Source organism: Malaya genurostris, chromosome 3, assembly GCF_030247185.1.
Source record: "Malaya genurostris strain Urasoe2022 chromosome 3, Malgen_1.1, whole genome shotgun sequence".
In the NCBI taxonomy this organism is placed as follows: Eukaryota; Metazoa; Arthropoda; class Insecta; order Diptera; family Culicidae; genus Malaya; species Malaya genurostris.
In genome coordinates this window covers 281,709,720-281,735,009 of record NC_080572.1, presented here as the reverse complement: position 1 = coordinate 281,735,009, position 25,290 = coordinate 281,709,720, and the positions used below count along the sequence as shown (strand labels likewise).

Here is a 25,290-nt window from a genome sequence, read left to right as displayed (position 1 = left end):
TCAATGTAGATAAGTTTGGTCTACTAACACTATCCAATCTAATCTATTCTGATTGTTTCTATCTTTGTCGATGTTACGTTACGTTTACTTTTGCCCCATTGCATTGCTTTATATTATACCGGAAAAACCAGTTAATATCACAAGCCAATAGATTATCAAGAGTAAAGGTATAATAATAAGATTAATAATAATAATAGTTACAATAATAATAATTACAATAATAATAATTACAATAATAATAATTACAATAATAATAATTACAATAATAATAATTACAATAATAATAATAATAATATTAATAATAATAAAAGTGATAGTAAAATCGTGCATTTTTTAGGTTATTACATAAAATACCTATTTTGCTACATTTTCTTGAGAACATTCTAGGGTCTTCTTCTTGGTCTTAAGTCTTCGATGATAATCCTTTATTTCAACAGGCTCGATTTTTGTCAAGAAAATAAAATAAGATAAATTCAGGTGTTAGTAAGCTTGTTAAATTATATAATGTAAGGATGCGCATTTAACACTAGATTGTCCAGGAAAGTCACAATATGTAAACAATGGAAGGATTGCTTAAAAAAAATTTTAATTCTTTATTTAACGATATATGCACTTAGGCACACTTCACTAGCTTTTATTTATTCTGTCACAGTTTTTATTATTGACTTTCTCTCTTTCAATCATTTTGACTGCTTTTGAGCAATGTAGGCCTTCTAGTGTTGAGCACGCTTCCAGGAAACAAGAACTACATGTATTTCGTTAAGAAATACTAGGTGTGATTGTATAAAATAGTCCACGTGAACCGTTCTCTTCCAGAAACCATTGCGAAAACTTTCCCAATCTAATATCACTTGAAGTACCTAAAATGGTTGCAACAAAGTAGCGCCAATTATTATAGGAGCGCTGCATGCCCCCTAACTTACTGAGTTTGATTGTACAGAAGAGTAGTAATTAAGTTGTTACCGAAAGAAACAAAACGCTATGTTGTTTTTATTTTTAAATGTTGTTAATGTTTTAACTTTTCTGCACTCACTTGGTCCCAGATCGTCACTCTGTCATTATTTAACTAAATTAATTTCTATCCTGCATGCAAAAGTACAATTTGATCAGCGTAATGAACTGTTCCATGTATAATCCAAACCATATTCTTGAACGTTCCTTGATATCTGGTATAACAGATCGGCTGAAAAGTTCGTATCGTTTCTATGAGACGACGCCACTAGAATTAAATCCATACCATTTTCAGTTAGTGAAAACCTTCAAAAGATACGTGTATAAATTTGACAGCTGTCTGATTATTAATTTGTGAGATATTGGACGTCCAAAAGAGGCTGTTACCGATGAAAACGTGAAAAAAATCCACAAAATAATTTTCAATGACCGTAAAGTGAAGTTGATCGAGATAGCTGACACCCTAAAGATATCAAAGAAACGTGTTGGACATATTATTCACGAATATTTGAATATGAGAAAGCTTTGTGCAAAATGGGTGCCGCGTGAGCTCACAATCGATCAAAAACAACAACGAATTGATGATTCTGAGCAGTGTTTGGAGCTGTTATATCGAAATAAAATCGATTTTTTTCGTCGATATATAACAATGGACGAATCATGGCTCCATCACTTCACTGCGGAGTCCAATCGACAGTCAGCTGAGTGGACTGCACGCGAGGAACCGAACCCAAAGCGTGGAAAGACTCAACAATCAGCCGGTAAGGTTATGGCGTCTGTATTTTGGAATTCGCATGGTATAATTTTCATCGACTACCTTGAAAAGGGAAAAACCATCAACAGTGACTATTATATAGCGTTATTAGAGCGTTTGAAGGACGAAATTTCAAAAAACGGCCTTATTTGAAGAAGAAAAAAGCTTTGTTTCATCAAGACAAGTCGATGAAAACCATGCTGAAATTGAACGAATTGGGCTTCGAATTGCTCCCTCATCCACCGTATTCTCCAGATTTAGCCCCCAGTGACTTTTTCCTGTTCTCAGACCTCAAGAGAATGCTCGCTGGTAAAAAAATTAGAAGCAATGAAGAGGTAATCGCTGAAACTAAGGCCTATTTTGTGGCAAAGGACAAATCGTACTACAAAAATGGTATCGAAAAGTTGGAAGATCGCTATAATCGCTGTATCGCCTCTGATGGCAATTATGTTGAATAATAAAAACGAATTTTGGCAAAAAATGTGTGTTTCTATTAAACGATACGAACTTTTTAGCCGAACTGTTAGATAGTTTATGGTATTCGATTATGCGGGTTGTTAGTTAATAATTCATCTTGGAATTGTACGCAGCCCCTTTCCCCTTTCTATTCAACATTTTCCCAATACTTTTTAACCAAGTGAAATTCAGGGCGATTGAGCGGATTGAGTTTCTTTCCGACACCGTCCTGGTTTCGCAAATAAAGTGTCTGCTAACCAGTTTTTCTCCATAATTGGCTATACCTTTATATACTTTGCAGTTTACGGACTTTTTTGTAACAAATACTTGATTTTTTGTCCACAGCTGGAAATCGCTTGCCAAATCAAAAAATTTTAATTAACATTTCCAAAAAAAACGAATTCGAAAACTTTTTATTTAACTTTCAAGCTCGTGGTTTTGGTCATTTTGATTTGTCTGAGCCACTTGAACTTGAGAAAAACGGTATAATATTATTAGCAAACAAATTGTCAATAGAGCCCTAGACGATCGATTCCTTCCGTCCGGCTCTGGCACGAATAGCTCGATGCACAAACAAACCTGAGTATGTGCTTGTCACATTAGTATAGGATATATAACCAGTCATGCGAACAAACAGGCATGCTATATCGGCACCACCACCCAAGGTAGGGTGGGGGACGCTAGTTCAGACCTTCATCTATCCACCCTCTATTGGTAAATATGATTTCATCACATCTGCATACTCCTGGGAGGTAAGAGATTATGAAGATGCTGAAGATGATGACGATGATGACGAAGAAGGTCGTACGGAGGAATTATTTTTCCCCGAATTACACTTAGGTAGGCAATACTTTCGCACCTTACCTTACCGTGGTACATTCGTCAAGTGCAACCAGTTTGCTTCGATTCCTTGCTCGTGACAACCTCTTTGTGCGCTGGATCCGTAGATGAAATGCTGCAAACAGCGTTTCATCAAGGTGAATAAAACATTATCATAATCTGAAATCGCTTCAACGATCAAGCATCGAATCACGAAACACAAAGCAGTGTGGAATCCTTGAAAAACATCGGTTAAGCTGCCGTCATCGTACCGTACTCTACCGATAGACAATCTGCATCGGTGCTCGTCAGGATACGAGAGGACTCTCATCTAACGAGAATGATTGGAAATTGCAATAAATTTTAAGTATTTTTTTCGAATCTAAGTCCTACATTTAGGTCCATGTTCCGATTTTTATTTTTATTCTGAAATTTTTACTACTGTCTATTTTTTGAAAGTTGACACAGACAAAAGAATTGCATCCCAATCTTGGTACTTTACCTTCAAACTTTAGAACGGCACCGACATCCATTCCGAAATCGCAGACAACCATCGGTGCCGCCGGTGCCATTATTTATAATGAATGCACTTTTCGCACTTTTCGCGAAAGCAATCACGGCGACATTCAATTCAGCTGTATCTTCCGAACGATTGATTTGTGAAAATTCACCGACAAAACACATCACCTTGCACCGATTTGGTTGCTCGATAGCTGGGTGGATGCAGCAAACAGTGGCGACATCACTTTCCATTCCGTTGACGCTGGATCGCGATGTTGGAAAAGTTGGAAAGCTTGTATTTAAATTTGGTCCCCATTCAATATTTATGCCTGGTTGCTACCCGGTTGCACTGCTGCTGCGGTTGGTTTCATCATCACCAGCACCACCAGATAACACTGGCTTCCCCCAGTGAATCATCGTCGTCAACGCAATGCGGTACAAAGGACAAAAAAGTACCGGGAAAATTACTGTGCCGGACGAAGCTGGCTGGCAATTTATTCCTTTTTCAGATGGTTCAAAGCAGAACCATTTTGTGCATTATTGCATGGCGATTAATAGTTTCAGATGCTTTGTCCACGTTTCGGAGGGTAGTTCTTATCGTTTCAACAAGTAGGCAATTCAAAAAAATGCAATCAGTATTCATCAGAGCACACAAGACAGACATTTTGATTTGGTAGCTAGATTTGGCTAGCTGCCACCACAATACAGGGACACTTCAGTGGTGGATGTGAAAACTGAGTGGATTTCACCGAAAAAAAATTTCAATCTACCCGTTTGTCAACAATTTCATCCGATTGGCTGTTGATAAACGAAAACTGCAAGAGACTGAAAAAGTGACTGAAGAAGCCGAATGATCCACCCAATATTTGGCCAAACATGAGGCCTATCGTTGTCGTGATGAAGAATTGCCAATTCTGGTCTTGTTTTATCGCTTTACAGCACTCGATATTCAACCTTTTGCAGAAAATTATCACACCCAATGATACACTAGAGTCTTCTAGGGTTTGGAATGAATTCTATTGCAGCTAAGTATCGGATTCTCCGAAAGAGTGATCTAGGACACCAGGATGTTGTTCGTGGCATATCACCCCATGGCACTGTTTTTCGTAATGGTTTGATACCAAATCCGCCCAATGTTGACAGAGGTTTTTTCCAAGCACTGCTACACTTAACTTTTTTGGTTTCGGTTGCGATAAAAATATCACTCTTCAAACCACAAGAACAGATGACCTGCTGTACAAGATATTTTCAAAATGAGTCTCGATAGGCTAATGTGTTCGAAAATCCATGCCACCTTCCACACTTTTCAGTTGACGTTTTCATCATCATGTTTCAAACAATCAAACTTTGACAGTATCTTTATAATTAGCTTCTGCCCACTTGTTTTGCTTATCGTTTCTCATATAGAAAGGTTATTCCATCACTTGGAAAATTAAACAGTCGAAATTTGTATATACCATTCGACTCAGTTCATCGAGTTTAGGCACAAATCTCCAATTATCAAGGGGAACGTGCCATTTGAGCCAATTTGTTCTGATTCCTGATTCCTGATTCCGGTTCCAAAGCTACAAATTGCAAACCATGTTGTAAAGACTGTCCCAGAAAGTATGGACGCAACCAAAAACCGCTGCCATTTCGCTTTGGTTCAGAATCGTTCAATTTATATGGCTGCGTCCTGTTGTTTACACTCTTATCTAACCACTTGTGCAGTTGTTTATTCGTTTTCATTAGTTTGTTTCGAAATGCGTGGACTTTCAGCAGAACAACGTCGAAAAATTGTGTACAAATGGTGCACAGAACGCGGACTGTCACTGAGAAAGATAGCAAAAATGGAAGGAGTAAGTGAAAAAGCCGTGCGAAATGCAATCAGGAAGTTCGGTGAAAATAACACCTTCGAGGATAAACCGAAAACGGGTCGAAAAAAGGTCCTGCTAACCCTCAGTTGGATAAACGTATACTGAAGGCGTTCGAGCAAAAGAAGGAGGTTTCTGTTCGGGATGTGGCCAAAAAAGTGGGCACCTCGAAGTCAAATGTTCTTCATGCCAAAGAACGTTTGAATATTCGAACCTATAAGAAGCAGAAACAACCAAAATGTAGTCCGAAACAAGAAGCATAGATCAGGCCGAGGGTTCGAAAGCTGTACAATACGATTCTTGCTAGAAATTTGAACTGCATAATCATGGACGACGAAACCTACGTGAAACTCGATTACAAATCCTTGCCGGGACCACAATATTATACGTTGCGAGAAGGGCAAGTGTTAAACCAGTCCGAGATATCGATCGAAGTCGAAAAATTTGATAAGAAAGCTATCGTCTGGCAAGCAATTTTTAGCTGCGGTAAGATTTCGAAACCCTTCATCATCACTGCTTCAATGAACAGCGAAATATACATCAAGGAATGTTTACAAAAACGACTTCTACCCATGATTCGAAGCCACAAGGATCCTGTTGTCTTCTGGCCAGATCTTGCTTCTTGCCACTACTCGAAATCAACGGTAAAATGGTATACTACCAAAAATGTCACTTTCGTCCCAGAAGACATGAATCCACCACATTGCCCACAACTTCGACCAATTGAGGAATTTTGGGCATTAACGAAGGCACATCTTAGGAAACATGGTTAAAAAATCAACCAAATCTATTAATAGATCCTGTTGCATGTTTGGTAACTTCAGTCTATGATAATCCATGAAAGAAGAGACAGATGTGAGTTTCACTTCAAGCAAGAGCGATTGCGTCATCCAGCTGCTGGTCGTTTGCATTGGAGCAAAAGAAAACGAAAAGTGGACAACGATGGGGAACATTATACAAATTCAACCATTCTAATGGCTCTAAATGTTATCTGAAAAGCTATTAAAATTACTTCTTTGCAAATCGAAGATACAAATCATTACTTTAGTGCGAATCTAGAATAGTTGGATTAGCTTTGTGTACTTTTCACAGTGCGAAATTAGCACCAAACGAGCGCAAATAAAACTAGCGTTTGGCTGTTTCGCGTTCGAGAAAAATGTTGGATAGGGGTTGAATATCGTAGAAAATTCCACAATTTGGCTCCTCTAAAAGCCGGAAATGAATCCCGTACAGCTTTTTGATGGTTTCTTTCACTCAAATATTGAGATTGATGAAACATTGAAATATATGAGCGATTATAGGACTTGTGTTGCGATATTAGGTATAGCGCAGAGTTACCACACTTGAATCTGTTTTTTTTTTTCAGGAAAAAATCTGTAGACGTGTATCGAGGGATCAAAAGCCTCACAGTTCGGAAAAATCTTGTGATTTTACATCTTATAAGATGCACATAAATTGAGCTTCGTATTTCACACAAATTTTTATTCAAGAACAAAAAAAATTGTGTGATTTTAAAATTACATTGCTTGAACGAACGAAATAAAAAACAAAAGATCGTTAGCAGCAGCACGACTGAAACCGAGAAACATTAGATCACAAGCACATCGGTTACTCGACTGAACCACAGAGCTCATATCTGGTCATTGAATAATTGATGCATATAAATGCATAAAGCGGCACTTGGTAGCCAAGTGCAAATTACATTCGGAGCGTGTAAAATTCTGTGCGAGTTTAATATTGCGTCATTTGAAAAAATAAGTAGTTGTGAATTGTATCGTTTGTAGAATGCTGTCACCTGTAAAATTCATAATTTTTTTCTGTGCTGTAGTAAAAATCCGTATAAGAAAGACGAAACACAACGAAATGGAAATGTCTTTAGAACCCCAATTCAAAGAAACCAAAACTACCAACCAATTCTCAACTATTCCATAGTAGGAACGTTGGTATTAATATAGATGAAGGAGAATTGAGTTAAGATTGAGATTTTGGTACTGATACACGCCTAACTTCAATAACGTAACGATTTAAGTAGTGTATGGCTGTATCGATATTTCTCAAAGCAATTTCATGTTTCACAATGCTTCCGATATGAAATCTATATCCTAGCCGATTATTTCTAAGGTGGTAAAATATATAACTAGTTGAATTAATCATTGCTTCGTTTGCAATCCTGTAGACAGTTTGAATAATGGAATGTGACATTGATCTTCTAGAACTACCTAGATCAATTGTAGAAGGATTTCTCATAGAAAATCAATTAGTTGGGCTATTTGAAAAAAAAAACTGGCTTAAATCCAGTGGACAGTTCATCGTGAAGAATTCGCACTTTCTGATTATTTCACGAGAGATTCTTAGCGTGTAGAATCCTCTTAGGGAAAATTAGTACACTCTTGCAGCTATCATTAGACTTATTTGCTCATCAACGCATTGAAATCGTAAACATGCTGCATTTCAAAAATGGGTTAGCATGAATTTTCCGAAATCGAACTTTTTGCCTTTCTCATAAAGAAAGGTTATACAATCACTGCAAAGAACCGACTTTTTTAACCGAGGCCCGGAAGGCCGAATGTCATATACTATTCGAATCAGCTCGACGAGTTGTGCAAATGTCTGTGTGTGACAAATATAGCCATTTACTTTTCTAGGAGGTGGCTGAAACGATTTTTTCAAAATTAGATTAAAATGAAGAGTCCCATGGTGCCATACAAAGTTCCGAAATTTCATTTGGATCCAACTTCCGGTCCTGGAACTACAGGGTGATATGCACCAAAAATGTGAAATTAATACATTAAAATGTGAAAAAAATGTCACTCACTTTTCTCGAAGATGGCTAAACCGATTTTCACAAACTTAGATTCAAATGACAGGTGACCCATGTTGCATCAATTTGAAGCTAATCACATTAAATTACTTATTTCGGAAGGGGTTTTCAAAGATATTACAACATTTGAACATATTTTTACAAAGTGGGCCAAAATACCTTTGTTACCCTAAAATGCAGCTCACTTCACTTCCTCACATACCTTATGATCAAAAAAGAACCGGAATTTTATTAAAAACGTGTTTAATCCACCTAGCAGTGAGATGATACCTATTTTTATCAATCCGCATGTGTTGTTTGCATGAATATTCTTCGGTGTTTAAGTTTTCATGACATTATTTTAATGACCCTCGTTTTAAGCGACAATTTGAGATTTTAATCACTCATTACTCTGTAATGTCGAAACTGCAAATCGGATCGAATTTGAATCTAGAAGTGTGATAATCGATTAAACATGCCATGATATGTAAGTTCCACTCTAGAGTTTACGGTAATTTAAGGTACTTCCAGAGCCGGTATTTAGGAACCAGCATAACCCAAACCGATTCGTATGGCCATATGACGAATAAATTACAACAGTTTTGAGTTCAACTTTGAAGCTTTTCGGGATTGTCATCTTCTATATCGGTTTGAATTTTAAAAATTCATCATCATGTAATTCGAGAACCGGAAGTCATAATTGGATAAAATAATTAATTTTTGTATATAAGTTTGTTTTAATTAAAATTTTTGTTTCTGAAATTTGATTAGGCTTTTTTTGAGAAAACGATTGAGCTTTGAGAAACGATTTTATACTGGAACTGGAATTCTAAAAGCGGTATGGCCGAAGTCAGATAAATTCACCTGAGTAGCTGTACACTTTACATTTGTTTCAAAACATTTGAAAATCAGTTAAGACATCTTTGAGAGATCATAGCACGAATTAAATTTTTAGGTGCCTTCTGATCGACAACTGAATACCACTAAAACTGAAAAAAGTTCATTTTTTTATCGACTATCCAAATCTGCTAACCCGATAAACCTGATTAAATTATGTGGAATAGACATTTTTATACAATCCCCGAAACCGGAAGTTGGATCTGACTGAAAAGCAAGATGTTTTATAGAACTTTGAAACTTTTCATTTGAATCTTAGATGATTCTTAGATTTCATTTGCATCTTAGATCGGTTCAGCCATCTTCAAGAAAATGAGTTACACAATTTTGATTTCGTTTCACATATCATCCTGTAGTTCCGAAACCAGAGGTCGGAACCAAGCATAATGCAGGAACTTTGTTTGGGAGCATACGACTTTTCGTATGAATCTGAATTTGTAGAAAAGAAATTTTCCGAGAAAATTAATTGAAGTTATTTGTCACACACGCATTTGCTGATCTCGACGAACTGATTCGAATGGTATATGGATGTTATGTTGTTCCAGCATTTATTGCTGTAAGTAGTTTAAAACAAAATAATTAAAAAAAATTCTGCCATCATCTGGTTTATATATGTCATATTCGAACGATTATGTTGCCAAAAACGAGCCGTGCCAAAATCGGTCCGAGGCTAAATGTCATGAAAAAGAATGCTGTACACAATCCTTTTGGTTCTTAGAAACAATTGTATGTAACAGTATAAAAAATCGTGTTTTCCGTTGCTCCCAAGCATTTCTTTGTCATACAGCGCTCAAAACTCCTACTGCTGGAATAGGGGGAGAAGTCGCTTACAGAAAAATTTCGATATCTCCGTTAAAAATGGACGGATTTTAACAATCTATGGCTTGTTGAATAGGTATTATCGTGCGGTATCTAAGTCTGAAAACATATTCTGTTTTCAAGGTCAATTGTGACAGATACTGTCAAAAAACTGAAAATTTTGACATAAAACTTTGTATCCCCCCCTCCCTGGAATCCACATCCTCCTACCCTTGAAACCGCCACCCCCTCCCCCCTCCCACATTTTGAACCATCCTTTGAACCCTATCTTGACCCCCCCCCCCCCCCCTGCTTTAAACGAATTCTGCACAGGGGCCTGGGTCAGTGTAGCAGTATTATGCAATAGAAATTTTCAAATCTTTCTGTTATTATGTTGATTAAAACAGATTTTTTTCAGTACAAAATGTTATACAATTACCTGAAACGTCGAGATCTAGTGTCATCTCAAGAAAAAAAATTGAAAAAAATCCACTATCGGATTTTTTATGCCAAATATCTTAGAGTTACCTGAAACGTCGTGATAACACCAGATCTCGACGTTCGATTTCGTAAATCTCAAAAATTCAATGTCCCAGAGAGTTGATTTTTTTCAACAAAAAAATAATTCGAGATGACACTAGATTAGGTGTATTAGAGTTTAGGTATACCTACCGAAATTCTCGAGATTTTCAGTGAAACCGAAGTTTCATTATTTGGCAAATTGTTGTCAAAATCCGTTTCTAACTAAAAAAGTAAAAAAATTAAAATCATAAAATTTGAAAGATTTGACGTGATTTTCTTTGGTAAAATTTTTAAGTAAAAAATCTCCGAATTCGTACAAAACTTCTTGATATACTTTGAATGGATATATAATTTTGTTCATCAATACATTGTTTCTGGTCAAGATTCCAATATTTTAGAGGAGAAAACTGTGGATGTCATCGTTTAATGCAAACATGTGAAAAAAATTGATATTTTAAGGTTTTCTTTTGATCCTGTGTAAATGGTAGTTGGGCAAAACTTGTAGTTGGTATCACTAACAATCAAATGATGTGTAAAAATATATAGATCATCGCTTTGAATTTCGAGATATTTACGATCACTGTAAAAAATCTTACCTTTTCTAAGGTCATCTATCAACAGTTTTCATTATAACTTTGGGTAGACAACCCTATTTCTGGAAGTAGTACCTTTAAAAGAATGAACAAATTTCAAAAATCGGTTGACTAACAACAATGTTTATGACTCGATAAAGTTGAAATTCTTAATAAAAAAAAAACCTGGAATAAGAAAAATCAAATTTTCATTGATTTTTCCTAATCAATAGTCAGCTAGAAAATTTTAGAATCAATCTACGATGTTCATAAAATTCGAAGATGTAAAATTTATTAAGATTTGTTAAAAAATAGCTGAGCTACGACAGCTCGAAGCTACCGTTCCGGGAATTTTTATCTCGCAAATCGGGAAAAAACCGGATAATTGAAATCGGCAATTCTCTTGCCACCCTGTATTAGGTGTGTAAAATAATATAAATTTTAGGAAATTTTATCAGTTTTTCGAGCATTCTAAGAAAATCTTTTCAGAAAATATTCCTTTAATGATGGAGTCGATTTCTATGATTTAGAACATAAATAGTATTACTTTCAGCATAGTGGATTAAAAAACAAAACAAAAATGGACAAAAATGTTATACTTTAAAAAATAATTAATTGCAATTTGTGTCGTATTTATGAATCGAATTTAGATCAGTGAATATAAAATTCAGATCAAAAATAAAAACTTCTGCATTGCACTTTTCTTCGCATTAAAGAATAGAAACACCACTTCAGACATTGGACGCTCACTTGCCTCAATTTTTTCAGAGAACACGAAAATTATCCGATACAGATAGCATTTAATTTTTCAATATGACGCAAGTATTCTATCAAAACGTTGGAAAATCATTTCTTGGACCATTATCTACACAAACTAAATACTTCGTTTGATCTACAACGAGATCGGTGTACGAACGCGACGTCTTCAAATAAAATCGAGATATAAGATTTATTCAGCTTAAATACAGGGTCCGGCACTCGAAGTGTAACCGACTTCAGACCGCTCGCGCAGCTGACGCACGGGCATCAGCTCTCTAGAAATTTGCTAAATGACAGTTCGGAGTTGTATTGTTTACAAGCGCAAGAAAGCATTTTGCCAAAAGTGAACGCGAAAAAAAATCAGTGATGGATTTAAAACGTAATAGTGTGATTGCTTTATATTTAGATGGAAAATCACAACCTGCGATTGTTCGTGAGCTCAAACACCTTAAAGTGAATAAAGTTTTTGTTTATCGCACCATAACTCGTTACAATAATACTGGTAGCATCGCAAAACGTCATGGAGGTGGTCATCAAAAGACTGCAACGTCACGTGAGATGGTTCAAAAAGTGAAGAAACGACTTGAACGAAATCCTCGACGAAGTGCCAATCAAATGGCAAAATAACTGAAAATATCCGACCGTAGCATCCGCCGCATACTGAAAAATGATCTGAAGGTCAAGCCTTACAAGATCCAAAAGGCGCATGATCTCACACCGAAGCAGCAACAAGTTAGACTTGAGAGAGCGAAGGAGTTGCTTCGTTTGGCCGAAAGCGGTCAATTTCCGAACATTGTATTTTCTGACGAGAAAATTTTTCCAATTGAGCAATTCGTAAACTCTCAAAACGATAGGGTTTACTTGACCGACCGTTCATACGAGAATTTGAGTCATCGATTGGCCACCAGGAGGCAGCACCCGCAACAGATAATGGTTTGGGCCGCTGTAACCGCAGATGGGCGCTCTCCAATCGTTTTCATCGAGCCTGGCGTCAAGGTAAATGCGACATATTATCGGGAAAGTATTCTGGAGGTTGCTTTGAAGCCGTGGGCAGACAAACATTTCGGTGGCAGACCATGGACGTTTCAGCAGGACTCGGCACCGTCTCACAAAGCTCGAGTGAACCAAGAATGGCTGAAAAACAACGTTCCGAACTTCATCACGTCCACACAATGGCTCTCGAATTCACCAGATGCGAATCCAATGGATTATTCTCTTTGGGCCATTTTGGAGAGCAAAGTCCGAACTAAAAGATACACCACAGTCTCGAGGCGCTGAAAAAAGTTATTGTCCGCGAGTGGGCCTAAATACCTGCAAGTCACATTCGGCAACTTGCGATTCGTTTTTTGACCGTCTCAAGGCCATAGTCAAGGCAAAAGGTGGTTATATCGAGCAAAAGTGAATTGATTCTGAATTTTGTATTATTTTTACACATTTTGTATTTTGAAATAAGTAAAAGTAATTTTCCAAACTGAATTTATGGCCTTTTTAATTGGTTACACTTCGAGTGCCGGACCCTGTACAATCAACGCCTACCGCAAGGTAGTTATGTCGAGCCTTTTATCTTTGAACCTTATTTGAAAACTCTCGTTATTTCCTATACAAAATAAAATCAACATTCCTTTGAACTGCTGAATTACATTGGTGATCACAACGACAGAAAAAAAACCAAAGAGCTGCAAACTTGCAAAGCAAGATTGCATCGTCAATTTTTATTTCACATCGCAATTAAAGTGGTATTACCGTGACGGATAGCGACTGTACGTGCTGTACATAGTTGATCAGAGGCTTTGAACAGAGGCACAACGAAACTAATGGTTGGCTACGACAAGTGCGGCAGACAAGAAAAAAAATCTTCCCTCACATCTGAATGAAATCATTTCCTTTTGAAATGCCACCAACCACTGACAACGTCGCGTTAGACTTGAAAAGCAAGTATCCTCGTCAACCCCGAAGATGAATAAAGGTTACAGATTGTGAAGATCGGGATGAAAAAAAAATGTGTTGATACAAATCAAAGTGCAACGAATTCAGCGTCCGTCGGCACGACCCTTGGAAAACCCTTTCCCGTTTCTTTTTTTTTTACTGGAATATCTCTGGCAGCTGTTGCAATACTAACAAACGGATGGGTCGGAGAAAAACTGAGAAAAACGACAGATTCCTGGAAAAAGCAATCACACTCTCTACTGCTGAATATAAGGACTCGGGAGATAGCTCCACTTGACTAGCTGCACGTTCACACAATTATTATGAAAATTTCACTTCTGCATTGTTGGTATGCTGTCCTTGGTCTGGTTGTGCCATTTTTTTTTTCTTTTTTTTTGTTATTCTTTTATTCAACTCGTACAGACAGGAACTGAAATCAGATCCGCAGTGCTGAATGGAAAACTGGATCACACGAACTGGAAAGAAGAGCAGCAGCAAAAACATCCTTTTGCTTTTACCTTCCAGTACGAATAATGCAAATGCTCGTTATACCCCAGTACATCCTTTCTTTGTCCGGGACAGTTCTCCGGAGCAATGCAAAAATAGTTTTATCTATTGTGAGAAAAGAAGAGAGAGAGACAGTCAAAAACAAGATCATTTTCGTCACACTACAAATTTTCTAACTCCCGCTTTCGAACTTTCAAATTGCAGGCGGCACCAACATGCGGGGCGATCAAAAGTGGCCACCGGCAGAGTACAAGAAGCAAAGTGAACTGGATAACGAGGAACGTTTGAAGCTGGCCCATGGGCCCGCGTTTCGTCCGCGCAAGGTGCAAAAAGTAAGTAGCCTTCCGGCAACGGACAAACATACAACACTTCAGAGTCGATGCATCACTAACCAATTGTTCATCCATCTCGTACCCCATCTCGCAACTTTCAACCTTCATCCGACAGCTTTAAGCTGAACAATTAATTGGACAGATGAAAAAACTATTTAGGTCAACGCAAACCCCGCCGTGACGGGGACGACCGGTAAGCGGAAAATGAAAATTTTCTCTTACAATGTGTCACATTTTAATGCGGCTGCACTGCATTTACATTGAGTAATAACATTCGGTTCACTCCCCCCGATGGCAATAGCACGAACGCAATTGCCATGTACTCCGAAAAAAAAAAAGATGCTAACCAACTCGCAACGAAATGCAATGCAGCGCAAACAGTGTGTGCATCAGTAAATACCCACGCAGGTACCGGCAAAACCTGAACCCTGTGCTTCCACCTGTGTGTGCGTTGTTTGCAAAACCCAGTGCGATTCGCGACCGACCGTTTGCGTGTACTGGTGAAGCGTGTGATGCATTTAATCCCTTTCCTCCTCCCCTCAGGGGGATTAAATAACGGAAGCTGTTTTCCGGGTAAACCGCATCATGAATTCGATTCCTGTTTTTTATTTGGCTCGCCGGTTTAAAAAAAACCGTCCGATCAGAAGACGATAAGTATAAACGTTGATACTAGCAAGTTTGCATTTTGCAGAAGGAATTTACTGATACTACTGGTTTCTTAGTAAACAGTAAATTAGTTCAAATTACTAAGAGTACAATGAATAAAAATCTAGTACTTTAAGTACGTTTTGCATGTTGTTTTCTTGACGTAGGACCACGCCTTTGTGTTCGGTATAGGGGTGCGAAATCAAAATATGGAAATTAAAACCGTACAAATATTGGTCAGGTTTTTACCATCTATAGCTCAACCAATTTCAATAAAAAACCTGTTTTTTTAATTGTGGTATTCTATTCAAAATTATTTTCTTCGATTTTTGAAAGAAACCAAGAGATTGTTTATGCATAACATACAGAATAAAACAGTGCTTTGATTAAGTAAGTCATTCTTAAAAACGAAATGGGTTCACTATTATATGCACTTCCGGCACCGCAACCCGAGAACCGGTATAATCAAAGTCGGTTCGAACAGCCACCAACTAATATGACACACAAACTCTTCTAGTACGCACTCTAAATTACGATTTAAATGTTTGTTGCATCCGAAAATATTTTAAGTGACAATGTACAATATGTAACACACTTTACCCTATAACTCCGGAACCGGAAGTCGGATCCGGATGAAATTCAGGAATTCCGTATGGGACCGGAAGACCTTTCATTTGAATCTAAGTTTGTGGAAATCGGTCAAACCATCGTTGAGAAAAGTGAGTGAGATCCATTTTGGTATATATGACCACTATTTCCGGTACTTCCGGAACCGGATACCGGGAAGCAGGATAGCCGAAATCGGTTTGTTTAGTTGCCCACTGATAATGACTGTAATACACTTTACCCTATATATCCGGAAACGGAAGTCGGATCCGGATGAAATTCAGGAATTCCGTATGGGACCACGAGACCTTTCATTTGAATCTTAGTTTGTCAAAATCGGTTCAGCCATCTCCGAGAAAACTATTTCACACACACACACACACACGCGCGCGCACACACACACACACACACACACACACACACACACACACACACACACACACACACACACACACACACACACACACACACACACACACACACACACACACACACACACACACACACACACACACACACACACACACACACACACACACACACACACACACACACACACACACACACACACACACACACACACACACACACACACACACACACACACACACACACACACACACACACACACACACACACACACACACACACACACACACACACACACACACACACACACACACACACACACACACACACACACACACACACACACACACACACACACACACACACACACACACACACACACACACACACACACACACACACACACACACACACACACACACACACACACACACACACAGACACAGACATTGCTCAGCTCGATGAACTGAGTCGAATGGTATATTTTCACTAGTCGGTTTTTCAAGTGATTGCATAACCTTTCTATACGAGAAAGGCAAAAAATCGATTACATTACACCTACTGCTTGAAAATATTTCTACATAATGCACAGTGGGAAAAAATCTATGAAAACCCGTAAAGAATTCTGTAACTCTTGAACTAATTGAGATAGGTTAACTAACTAAAGCGTTTCATATGAAAAAAATGTCCAAGGAATGGTTTACAATGGCCGCACGAATCGCAATCCTGCTCGTTTTACCCCAAATGTACAGCAGTTTTGGGGTTTCCTATAACATTCGCTCTGTAACTTGAAAAGAAGTCGAGTGCGGTATTCTGGAATAGCCTACTTTCATGTAAAAAAAATGTCTGGAGAATCAATTAGAAGAACTCACACTGGCTGGCCGCACAAAACGTGTTGATGACTATTTTATCCCACTTCCTCCATTTTATGGTATTTTATTGTAAATCGGTCTTAAATCATGGTAAAACTTAAATCATGGTAGAACCGAACATACCTTATGATAAAAAAAGAACCGGAATTTTATTAAAAAACGCAAAATTTAAATTTTTAATAAATTTCTTTATTATCGCCTTCAAAGTACTCTCCTCCTGGGGCAATACATGCATGCCAACGCTTGATCCAATTTTCCATACAAGTTGTACAGGCCGCCGAAGGTATGGCCTTTAGTTCACGCAGCGAATTCTCTTTTATGGTCTCTATGGTTTCATAACGCGTTCCCCGCAATGGGAAGGGGAAAAAGTCACACAGGGCCATATCTGGAGAGTACGGTGCTTGGTTGATGATATTGGTTTTTGGTTGGAGTTTTTGGCCAAAAACTGCGACACAACAAAGCTGTGTGAGCCGCTGTTTTTGAATGAAATTCAGCTTTTTTGGCACCAGCCGAAAAGCGACGCGTTTCAAACCCACAACATCAGTGAAAATGTATTCGGCTGATCCATGAGAGATGCCCAACAACACATCTCTCTAAAACATCTTCACCGATTCAATGTTTTCTTCAGTAACAGATGTTGTTGGGCGGCCAGGGATCTCATCATGATTCAAGCTTGTACGACCACCTTTGAAGCGTTTATACCACTCGTATGCCTGTGTTTTTCCTAGACACGATTCACCAAAGGTCTTTTCTACTATTTTCAACGTTTCGGAACACTTAAATCCATTTGCAACACAAAATTTGATTCCGGTTCTTTTTTTATCATAAGGTATGTATTTTAACCAGCCTCAGCCGGCACAGCCACCTATCGGAAAACGGCGGAAGCAAAGTTGTACACCTGATAACTTTTGAATAGCTTAGCCGATTTTTTTAAATTTTTTAAATGTTCTGTAAAAATGTTTATGTTTGCCAGAAAAAAATATATTGAAGCTGGATTTTTGTGTTTGGAAACACTAATTTTCGGTTTTCCACAATTTGTGGAGAGATAACGCTACAGGTTTTTACATTCTTTTTCAGAAATTTAGACTTTTAGACATATGAAACAATTAACCAAGCGAAATATTGCCTTGTTGAGTAATAATCTCTTAAAATCTTAAGAAAAAATATACACAGAAACTAGCGCCCTCTATATAAATGATGATTTTTTGCTGACCAGTATCTTTTTGGTAATACTGTTTGGGACTGTTTTTTACCCAAAATGGAAGAATTGGACATGCCTGACATGTGGTTTCAATAGGACGGTGCCACATGCGACATGGCACGCGAAACAATGCCCAAATTGAGAGCCGCCTTCGATGAACAGTTTATCTCACGTTTTGGGACCGTCAATTGGCCGCCTAGATCGTGTGATTTAACGCCTTTGGACTATTTATTATGGGGCCATATTAACCAGCAACGATTGACGCACTGGAAGCCAACATTGAAGCTGAATATCTGAAAATTATCCTTAGCTTGAAATCTATTAATTGTTCAAAGCCTGTTCTAATATACTTAATGGTATGATGATACCTTTCTCATGTGACTTGTATTCTCAGCAATATGACTGTTGTACTCTTGACGAAACTGCTAATTGAATAGAAACTCATATATTCGGAAACATTTCTCAAACCAAGTAATAATACATTTTCACGTGATCATAGGCAGTGTTGGGAAAACCATGATCAGAAAAATCTGTTTCAATACCACTCCTGAAAAAATCAGTTCAATAGATTTTCTAAAAACAAACTCAGTGACTGAAAAAATCCCTTCCGAGATTTTCATTCATGAAAAAAGCTTCCACAAAACTCGGAACCTCGAAGTTCTCAAGTGATTTTTTGTATCAGCGAAAGTTAATGAAGAATTTTCACTCACAGAAATATCGCTAAAGGAATAATTGAAAGCGATAAGAGTCTTCGATGATATTTCTATGCTGATTTTTCACTACGCTTCAGTTCGACACCGAAGTGTTTCTTTCAAGATTAAATTATTATATTTTCAACAATAATAAAATCTCTCCTGAATAAACTTGCAACTGAGCCGCTACTGAAAAATAATGACTTGATGCATAAACGGTGGTCAATATAAACAACAATGGTTTTTTTTTACATTCCAAACAGTAATTATAGCGAGGAGAGGCACTATTTAGGTTAAACCCAATAAAACACTATTTAGCATGAATTTGATTCATAAAAGTAACAGGAGGGCAGCATTATCGGCATGACTGAAACATTTAAACGGAACGCTTCACCACTATTGATTCCCTTATCAACCACTCTATGCGTCTTTTTTGTTCATCGGCGAATTTATTCATCATGTATTTTGCAATGGGTTGAAATTTAACAACTATGAAAATTCATTTTCCAAAATTCTTCTGTTCGAGAATCATATCAGTTATATTCATTGTGCAAACTTTTTGTCGTAAATACGACTTACTTTACTATGGGGTGCCTTTTCAAAATTTACCCCCCGAGAGAGTGATAAGTTTTTGATCGTGAATATCTCTTGTTGTATCTAACGAATCAACATAATTTTTGCTACATGCCATCGGAAATATGATCACAATTTTATGATAAAATATTCAGTTCTGTGACATAATCTCAAATAATTCAAAATTATACTTTACTGAAATGTTTGGTATAAACGAGTATCAAAGAGGATAATACATAAGACGCGTTTGCCTTTGTCGTATTTTTAAAGCTCATAGCTCAGTGATCTGTGAAAGGATTTATATAATCTAACTACCAATAGAATCGAAATTTTTCAACTTAAGCGTGTAAAGAAAAAGCATTGAAGTATTTCAATAGTACACTATTTTTTTCATAAAAAATAGTACACTATTGAAAACCCTGTCTCATTTGACCCATGTCAACACCAGTCAATCAGAACGCGTTCTGAGGAAGAGAACAAAATATCTGCTGCTGTACAAAAAATCGTTCGAGAAAAATGTTCCGAACAGTGCTTAATATCGTAGTGAGTTCCACAATTTGGTCATTCTGAAAGGCAGGATAGAATCCCGTACAGCATCCTGATAGTTTCTTTCAATGAAATGCAAATCCAAAATGAAATAATCGACATTCAAGTTCTATAAGCTGCTACAAACAAAATCACGTAAAAAGAAACTTCTTAACAAAATTGGGTCAGTTTGGATTCTATCGCTACTGCGAGCTGATGTATTGTGTGTCGTTTGCAAAACTAGTTTCGCTTCCGACAAGAGCGATTACGTCACAGCTGCCAGTTGTTTGCATTGGTGAAAAAACAACGAAAAGAGGACAACGGATCACACAAAATCAGCCGTTTTAATGGCTCTAAAAGTTTTCTAAAGAACTATTAGGATTTCTTGCTCGCAAATCGAAGGTAAAAAACCTCAGTTTAGTGCAAATCTAGAACTGTTTGATTAGATTTGTGCACTTTTCGCTGTGTGAAATTCACAGTAATCGAGATCAAGTGAAGCCTTCTTTGTTTTTGCGAAAAAGGGAAATGCTTGCATAATTCATACAATTGATCAACTAATTGATGTTAGGAAGTGTTAAGGAACATGTCAGTTGTTTTCGCATTCACAACATCCAGTTATGTCTCTGACATTACCCACCCGCCTTCTTTAGAACCATCATTATTTTACTATAAATAACTATACTGGTTAATTCTTAATATTTAATTGTATGTCAGAATGTTCAATGTAACTAATCTGTACTTTAGTTTGGGTATATCGTTAAAAATCAAAGAAGTGGAAATTCCCCTTGCACAATTCACACAATCGATCAAATAATTGATATTCGGAAGTATAAAGCAAGAGTGTCAGTTTTATTCGTATTCACGACATCCAGTTATGTCTCTGACATAACACACCCATACTATTTTGTATTGGATTTCGTTGTCACCCTTTTTCTAGGGGGAGAGGAGCTTCCATTTCCCTCCTGCGAGGATTGAGGAGCAGTTTGTTCGTGGTTCGTCTCGTCATCTTTTGCCGCATCGGTGGTATTGTTGTTGTTGAATTCTTGGCTAGTTGCTGTAGATGCGCCTTGTTGTACATTGTTTGCAGTTGCTGGTTGGTTGGATGGTAAGTTGTTAACTGCAGCTGTTTTTTTTAATAACTATTTATTGGAATATGAGTTAAAATTAAAATATTAACTAATACAGAGAGCAAATCGATTCAATTGAAGATTGCATCGATTTTTGTCGGATAACTGCAGCTGTTGTTTTTTTGTTATATAGGGGGTACTGATGGTTTCGTTGAAGGGGATGCTTCACTGTTGTTGGTGACTGTCACAGGAGTACTGGGGTTGCTTGGGGTTGGTGTGAAGGAAGCACCGTTGTCCTTTGGTGTGGTTGTCTCATTGTCCAGTTGTTCACATGGCTTACCGTAGTAAACAGCTTTTTGGCAATATTGACATGTGGCCATATGATTGTCATAGGTAACAAGTGATTTGCACGGGATTCTTGTATCCTGACCGAAAATCACATAAGAAGGTATAGGTCTCCTCAAGCGCATGCGTAACAAACGTACGCCATTTAGAATACCGGGGAAAAAATTCTTCCACTTTTCTTTTTCGATAGAGAGGATCTCTCCGTACCGCGACATAGTTTTGCGAATATAAGAATCGGTGCGGCTTGAGTGAAGATCATGCACACGCACTTCTATAGCACTATCATCCATATATACTGGAATGTTGTACTTAATGTTCTCGTGCTCCACATAGGGCACATTGTTATTGTCTTTAGCGAATTGAATTGCATTCAACTCTTAATAAAACTGGATGTAAACAACATTGTTCGTCTTATTGCATTGAAGTAAATGCTCACGTTTAATGTCAAGATGCATTTGCTCCTTAAGCAGAATGCAGAATGGTGTCGCTTTTGTAAAATCTCTAAGGCCTCTCGGTGGTTGGAGGTTTTATCAACCGTGCATTTTGGCACCGGCAGATCGTTCAGCATTCTTTCGGAGATGCAGGACGATTTATTTCTTTAAATTTTTGTGCTGTTTTCCCACCTCACCCAATTCCCAATTCTCTTCCATGATCCTTTTATTCTTTCCTTCCCATCAGGAAGTTGATGAGCAGCTACGGCAAGGCACGAATCTCCAAATAACTAGGGGAACATGCCACTTGAGCCAGTTAGTTCTGATAACATAGGTGCAGGGTTTCATTCAGTAAAAAGCATTCAAACGAAGAGGTTGTTTTTCGAGACGAAGACAACTGTAAGCTGCAAATAGATTGATTGGTTGGTGCTAATCGCAAAGGCTGCTGCAAAGCCAATATCCGAGGCGATTCCAGTTTCATAAGTACCTGGAATAGTGGAACTCACTTCACCGAACGAGATAGCCTAACCGACCTGAGAACTGTTTCATTTTGTAGGTTACACTAGTTCATGCTTTAGCTTTCATGTTTTTCAAAAATTAAACAAAATTGTTTGAAGAATAGCTTTTTTATATGAGAATAAGAGAGATATGAGAAAGGCATCATTACACAACTAGGTGGATAAAAACAGGTTTTACTTAATTTCGTGTGATTTTTTGTGTTAAATTCAGAATTCTACAATTTCTGAATTGTTTACTAATAGAAAATTCAAATAATTTTCGATTTCTATACATTCCGAAATAATTCTAAGTTTGTGATATTTAAATTTTAATATTCTATCGATTATAATTAATGTCGTTCAGGATAGCGGAAAATTTAAGATATATGGTTTTGTTCTTAATTGCTTGTAAAACATAAATCAAGCAATAATTTTTTTTTAATTGTAGTTGGTTTCTTTTACCATGGGTTAGTATATGAAATTCATATAATTTTACGTTTTATTGTACAAAGCCATTGAAATAATTTAAAATTTTTGTTTTGTCACAAAATTTATTTTATTAATAAAAAACAAATTCTACATCTCTTTGATACAGATGAAATCGAAACGGATTTCAATATTTTCACTATGATTTGCAGAAACGTTGGAACGCAATATATATCAGAAATTTTGAAATTTCTTATCTTCTACCGATTTTTTGAGATTTTACGGAAAACCTAAAACAAAAGTTTGAGCGAATTCTATACCTATTTTTTAAATATATAAAAAAAAACTAATTGTAGTAGTTATCAATTCCGTTTGGGTTTGTCCATAAAAATTTGTTAGATCTTTTGTCCAATACAAAAACCTAATTATTTTTAGAGTTTAGGTATATTTATTAAAAATTTTAAGATTTTCAGTGAAATCCAAGTTTCAGTTTTTTTGTAAATTTTGTTCACAATAAATTTCCAACTAAAATAATAAAAAAATATATGTCATAAAATTTAAAAGTTTTGATTTGATTTTGTTTGGAAAAATTTTCCCAATAATAGAAATTCTCTGTATTTGTACCAAATTTCTTGAGCTTCTTTGAACGGATATATAATTTTGATCATCAATACATTGTTTCTGGTGATGGTTCCAATATTTTGAATCAGAAAAATGTATATGTCATCGCTTCAATTTTTGAGTTATATACAACCATGTGAAAAAAAATGAAAAATTCATATATATTCATAAATTCATCGATTGTTTAATGTTTTCTTTTGATTGTGCAGGAATGGTACTTGAGCGGAAATTGTAGCTGGTATCACTAGCAATCGAATGATGTATAAAAATATATAGGTCATCGCTTTGAATGTCGGGATATTTACGATCATTTTAAAAAGTCTCATCTTTTCTTAGGTCATCTATCTACAGTTTCCACTATAACTTTGGGTAGACACCCCTATTTTTCGTTTTTTGCAGTGCATTTTATTTCTGGAAGTAGTACCTTTCCAATGGTGAACAAATTTTGAAGATCGGTTGACAAACAACAAAGTTATGATTCGGTAAAGTTGAAGTATTCAATATTTTCTATGCGACGTTTATGCCAAAGGAAAGAAAATTGGAAAGCAGATAGGGCATATTGGGCGCGAGAAAAAAACTTGGAACGGGAAAAATCAAATTTTCATTGGTTTTCCTTTACCAATCGTCTGCTACAAAGTTTGGGAATCAATCTACGAACTTCACAAAATTCGAGGGTGTCAAATTTATTGATATTCGTTGAAAAACAGCTGAGCTATGACAGCTCAAAGTTACCGTTCCAACTTTTTTTGAGGCTTGGTATTTGGAGTGTTAATAAACGTCATATGGATTTGACAATGATTGCGCCATCTATGTATCAGTGACAAAAATACTGAATCAAATGGTTTCTTGTTTATAAAAGCCATCTCGTGTAAATAGTAGCGCCATTTGATAAGTCGACATTTGTGACCGAATTCTCCAACCAAATCTTAGTAATGTAAACTTTAATCATAGTTTAATGTTAAAACCAATATAAAAAAGTGCGTAAGTACAAGTATTAGAACAATCCATTGAAAAATCCCAATCCCTTTCAACTGGAGCTTCTTCTTCCATCTCGTACAAACCGTAAACAAATTTCAAAGCAGTAAATGAACTGACAACCCCAAATCCGGAGAATAATCGTTCCAGAGATTACCACTTATTACTTATAAATGGCAATCGTCCATTGTTCTTTGTCTCGCTCGATCTAACAATTAACATTACTTACGAGTGGCAGAGCATACCTCACCGAATCGAGTAAACCGGGTCGGTTCCGGCATGGCATGGCATGGCACTCCTGCCTGACACATGCAGAGCCAGGACAACTATGTAAAACTTGGCAACAATTTAATCCTGTTTCTTCTACTCTTCGAAACTCGAACGAGAGTGCTTTACACATTCATTACAATAACAATTTTCCATAATTTCACCAACAAGGGTTCGTCCGCAAGGGATGGGCTGTTGCTTGATGGTGTGCGATTGGGCAATCTATGGGTCTGCCGATGATGCAAAATAGTTATGGCCTGTGGGTTTATGTTTATGAACGAGTACAATAAATTTAACGACACCCAACTATGTTGTATGGTTAGAAATTGCCAGAAGCTTCGCATTGCACTGCCATTGTAACCGTCGAAGCAGGAGCAGGTCGAAAGTACGGGGAAACGTGGAAAGCATAGTCGTTTGTTGAGTACTTTCAAGTTTTCTGTTGCAGTCCAGACAATTACCACAGCCAATCACTAAACTCTCGTCGGTTTTTAATCTTCAATGTTCAGTAGGTTAACCTAGCGAAAAAATAACCACAGGGTGTTCCGAAACCCTACTAAGACGTGCTGCTACCAAACAGGTCGATCCCTAGTGGAACCCACGTGCTGGGTCCGAAAGGTGTTGCCTTATATAAAAGCTGAAAACGTGAAAACGTGAACGCGTTTTGCTGCAACGTGTTAACACTACCCCGTTGATAACCCTCCGGTTGGTCTACCGTCGTTTCGATTGACGGT

The 25,290-nt window shown here is 37.2% G+C and overlaps 1 protein-coding gene across 1 annotated transcript in view; it reads left to right on the top strand.

Moving 5' to 3' along the window:
• Window positions 1–25,290, top strand: part of LOC131434357 (uncharacterized) — a 289,695-nt gene that overhangs the window by 241,145 nt on the left and 23,260 nt on the right. Inside the window, exon 7 of the mRNA XM_058601025.1 lies at window positions 14,320–14,447. Coding sequence (XP_058457008.1) covers window positions 14,320–14,447 — 128 coding nt within the window. The remainder of the gene's footprint in view (window positions 1–14,319; window positions 14,448–25,290) is intronic.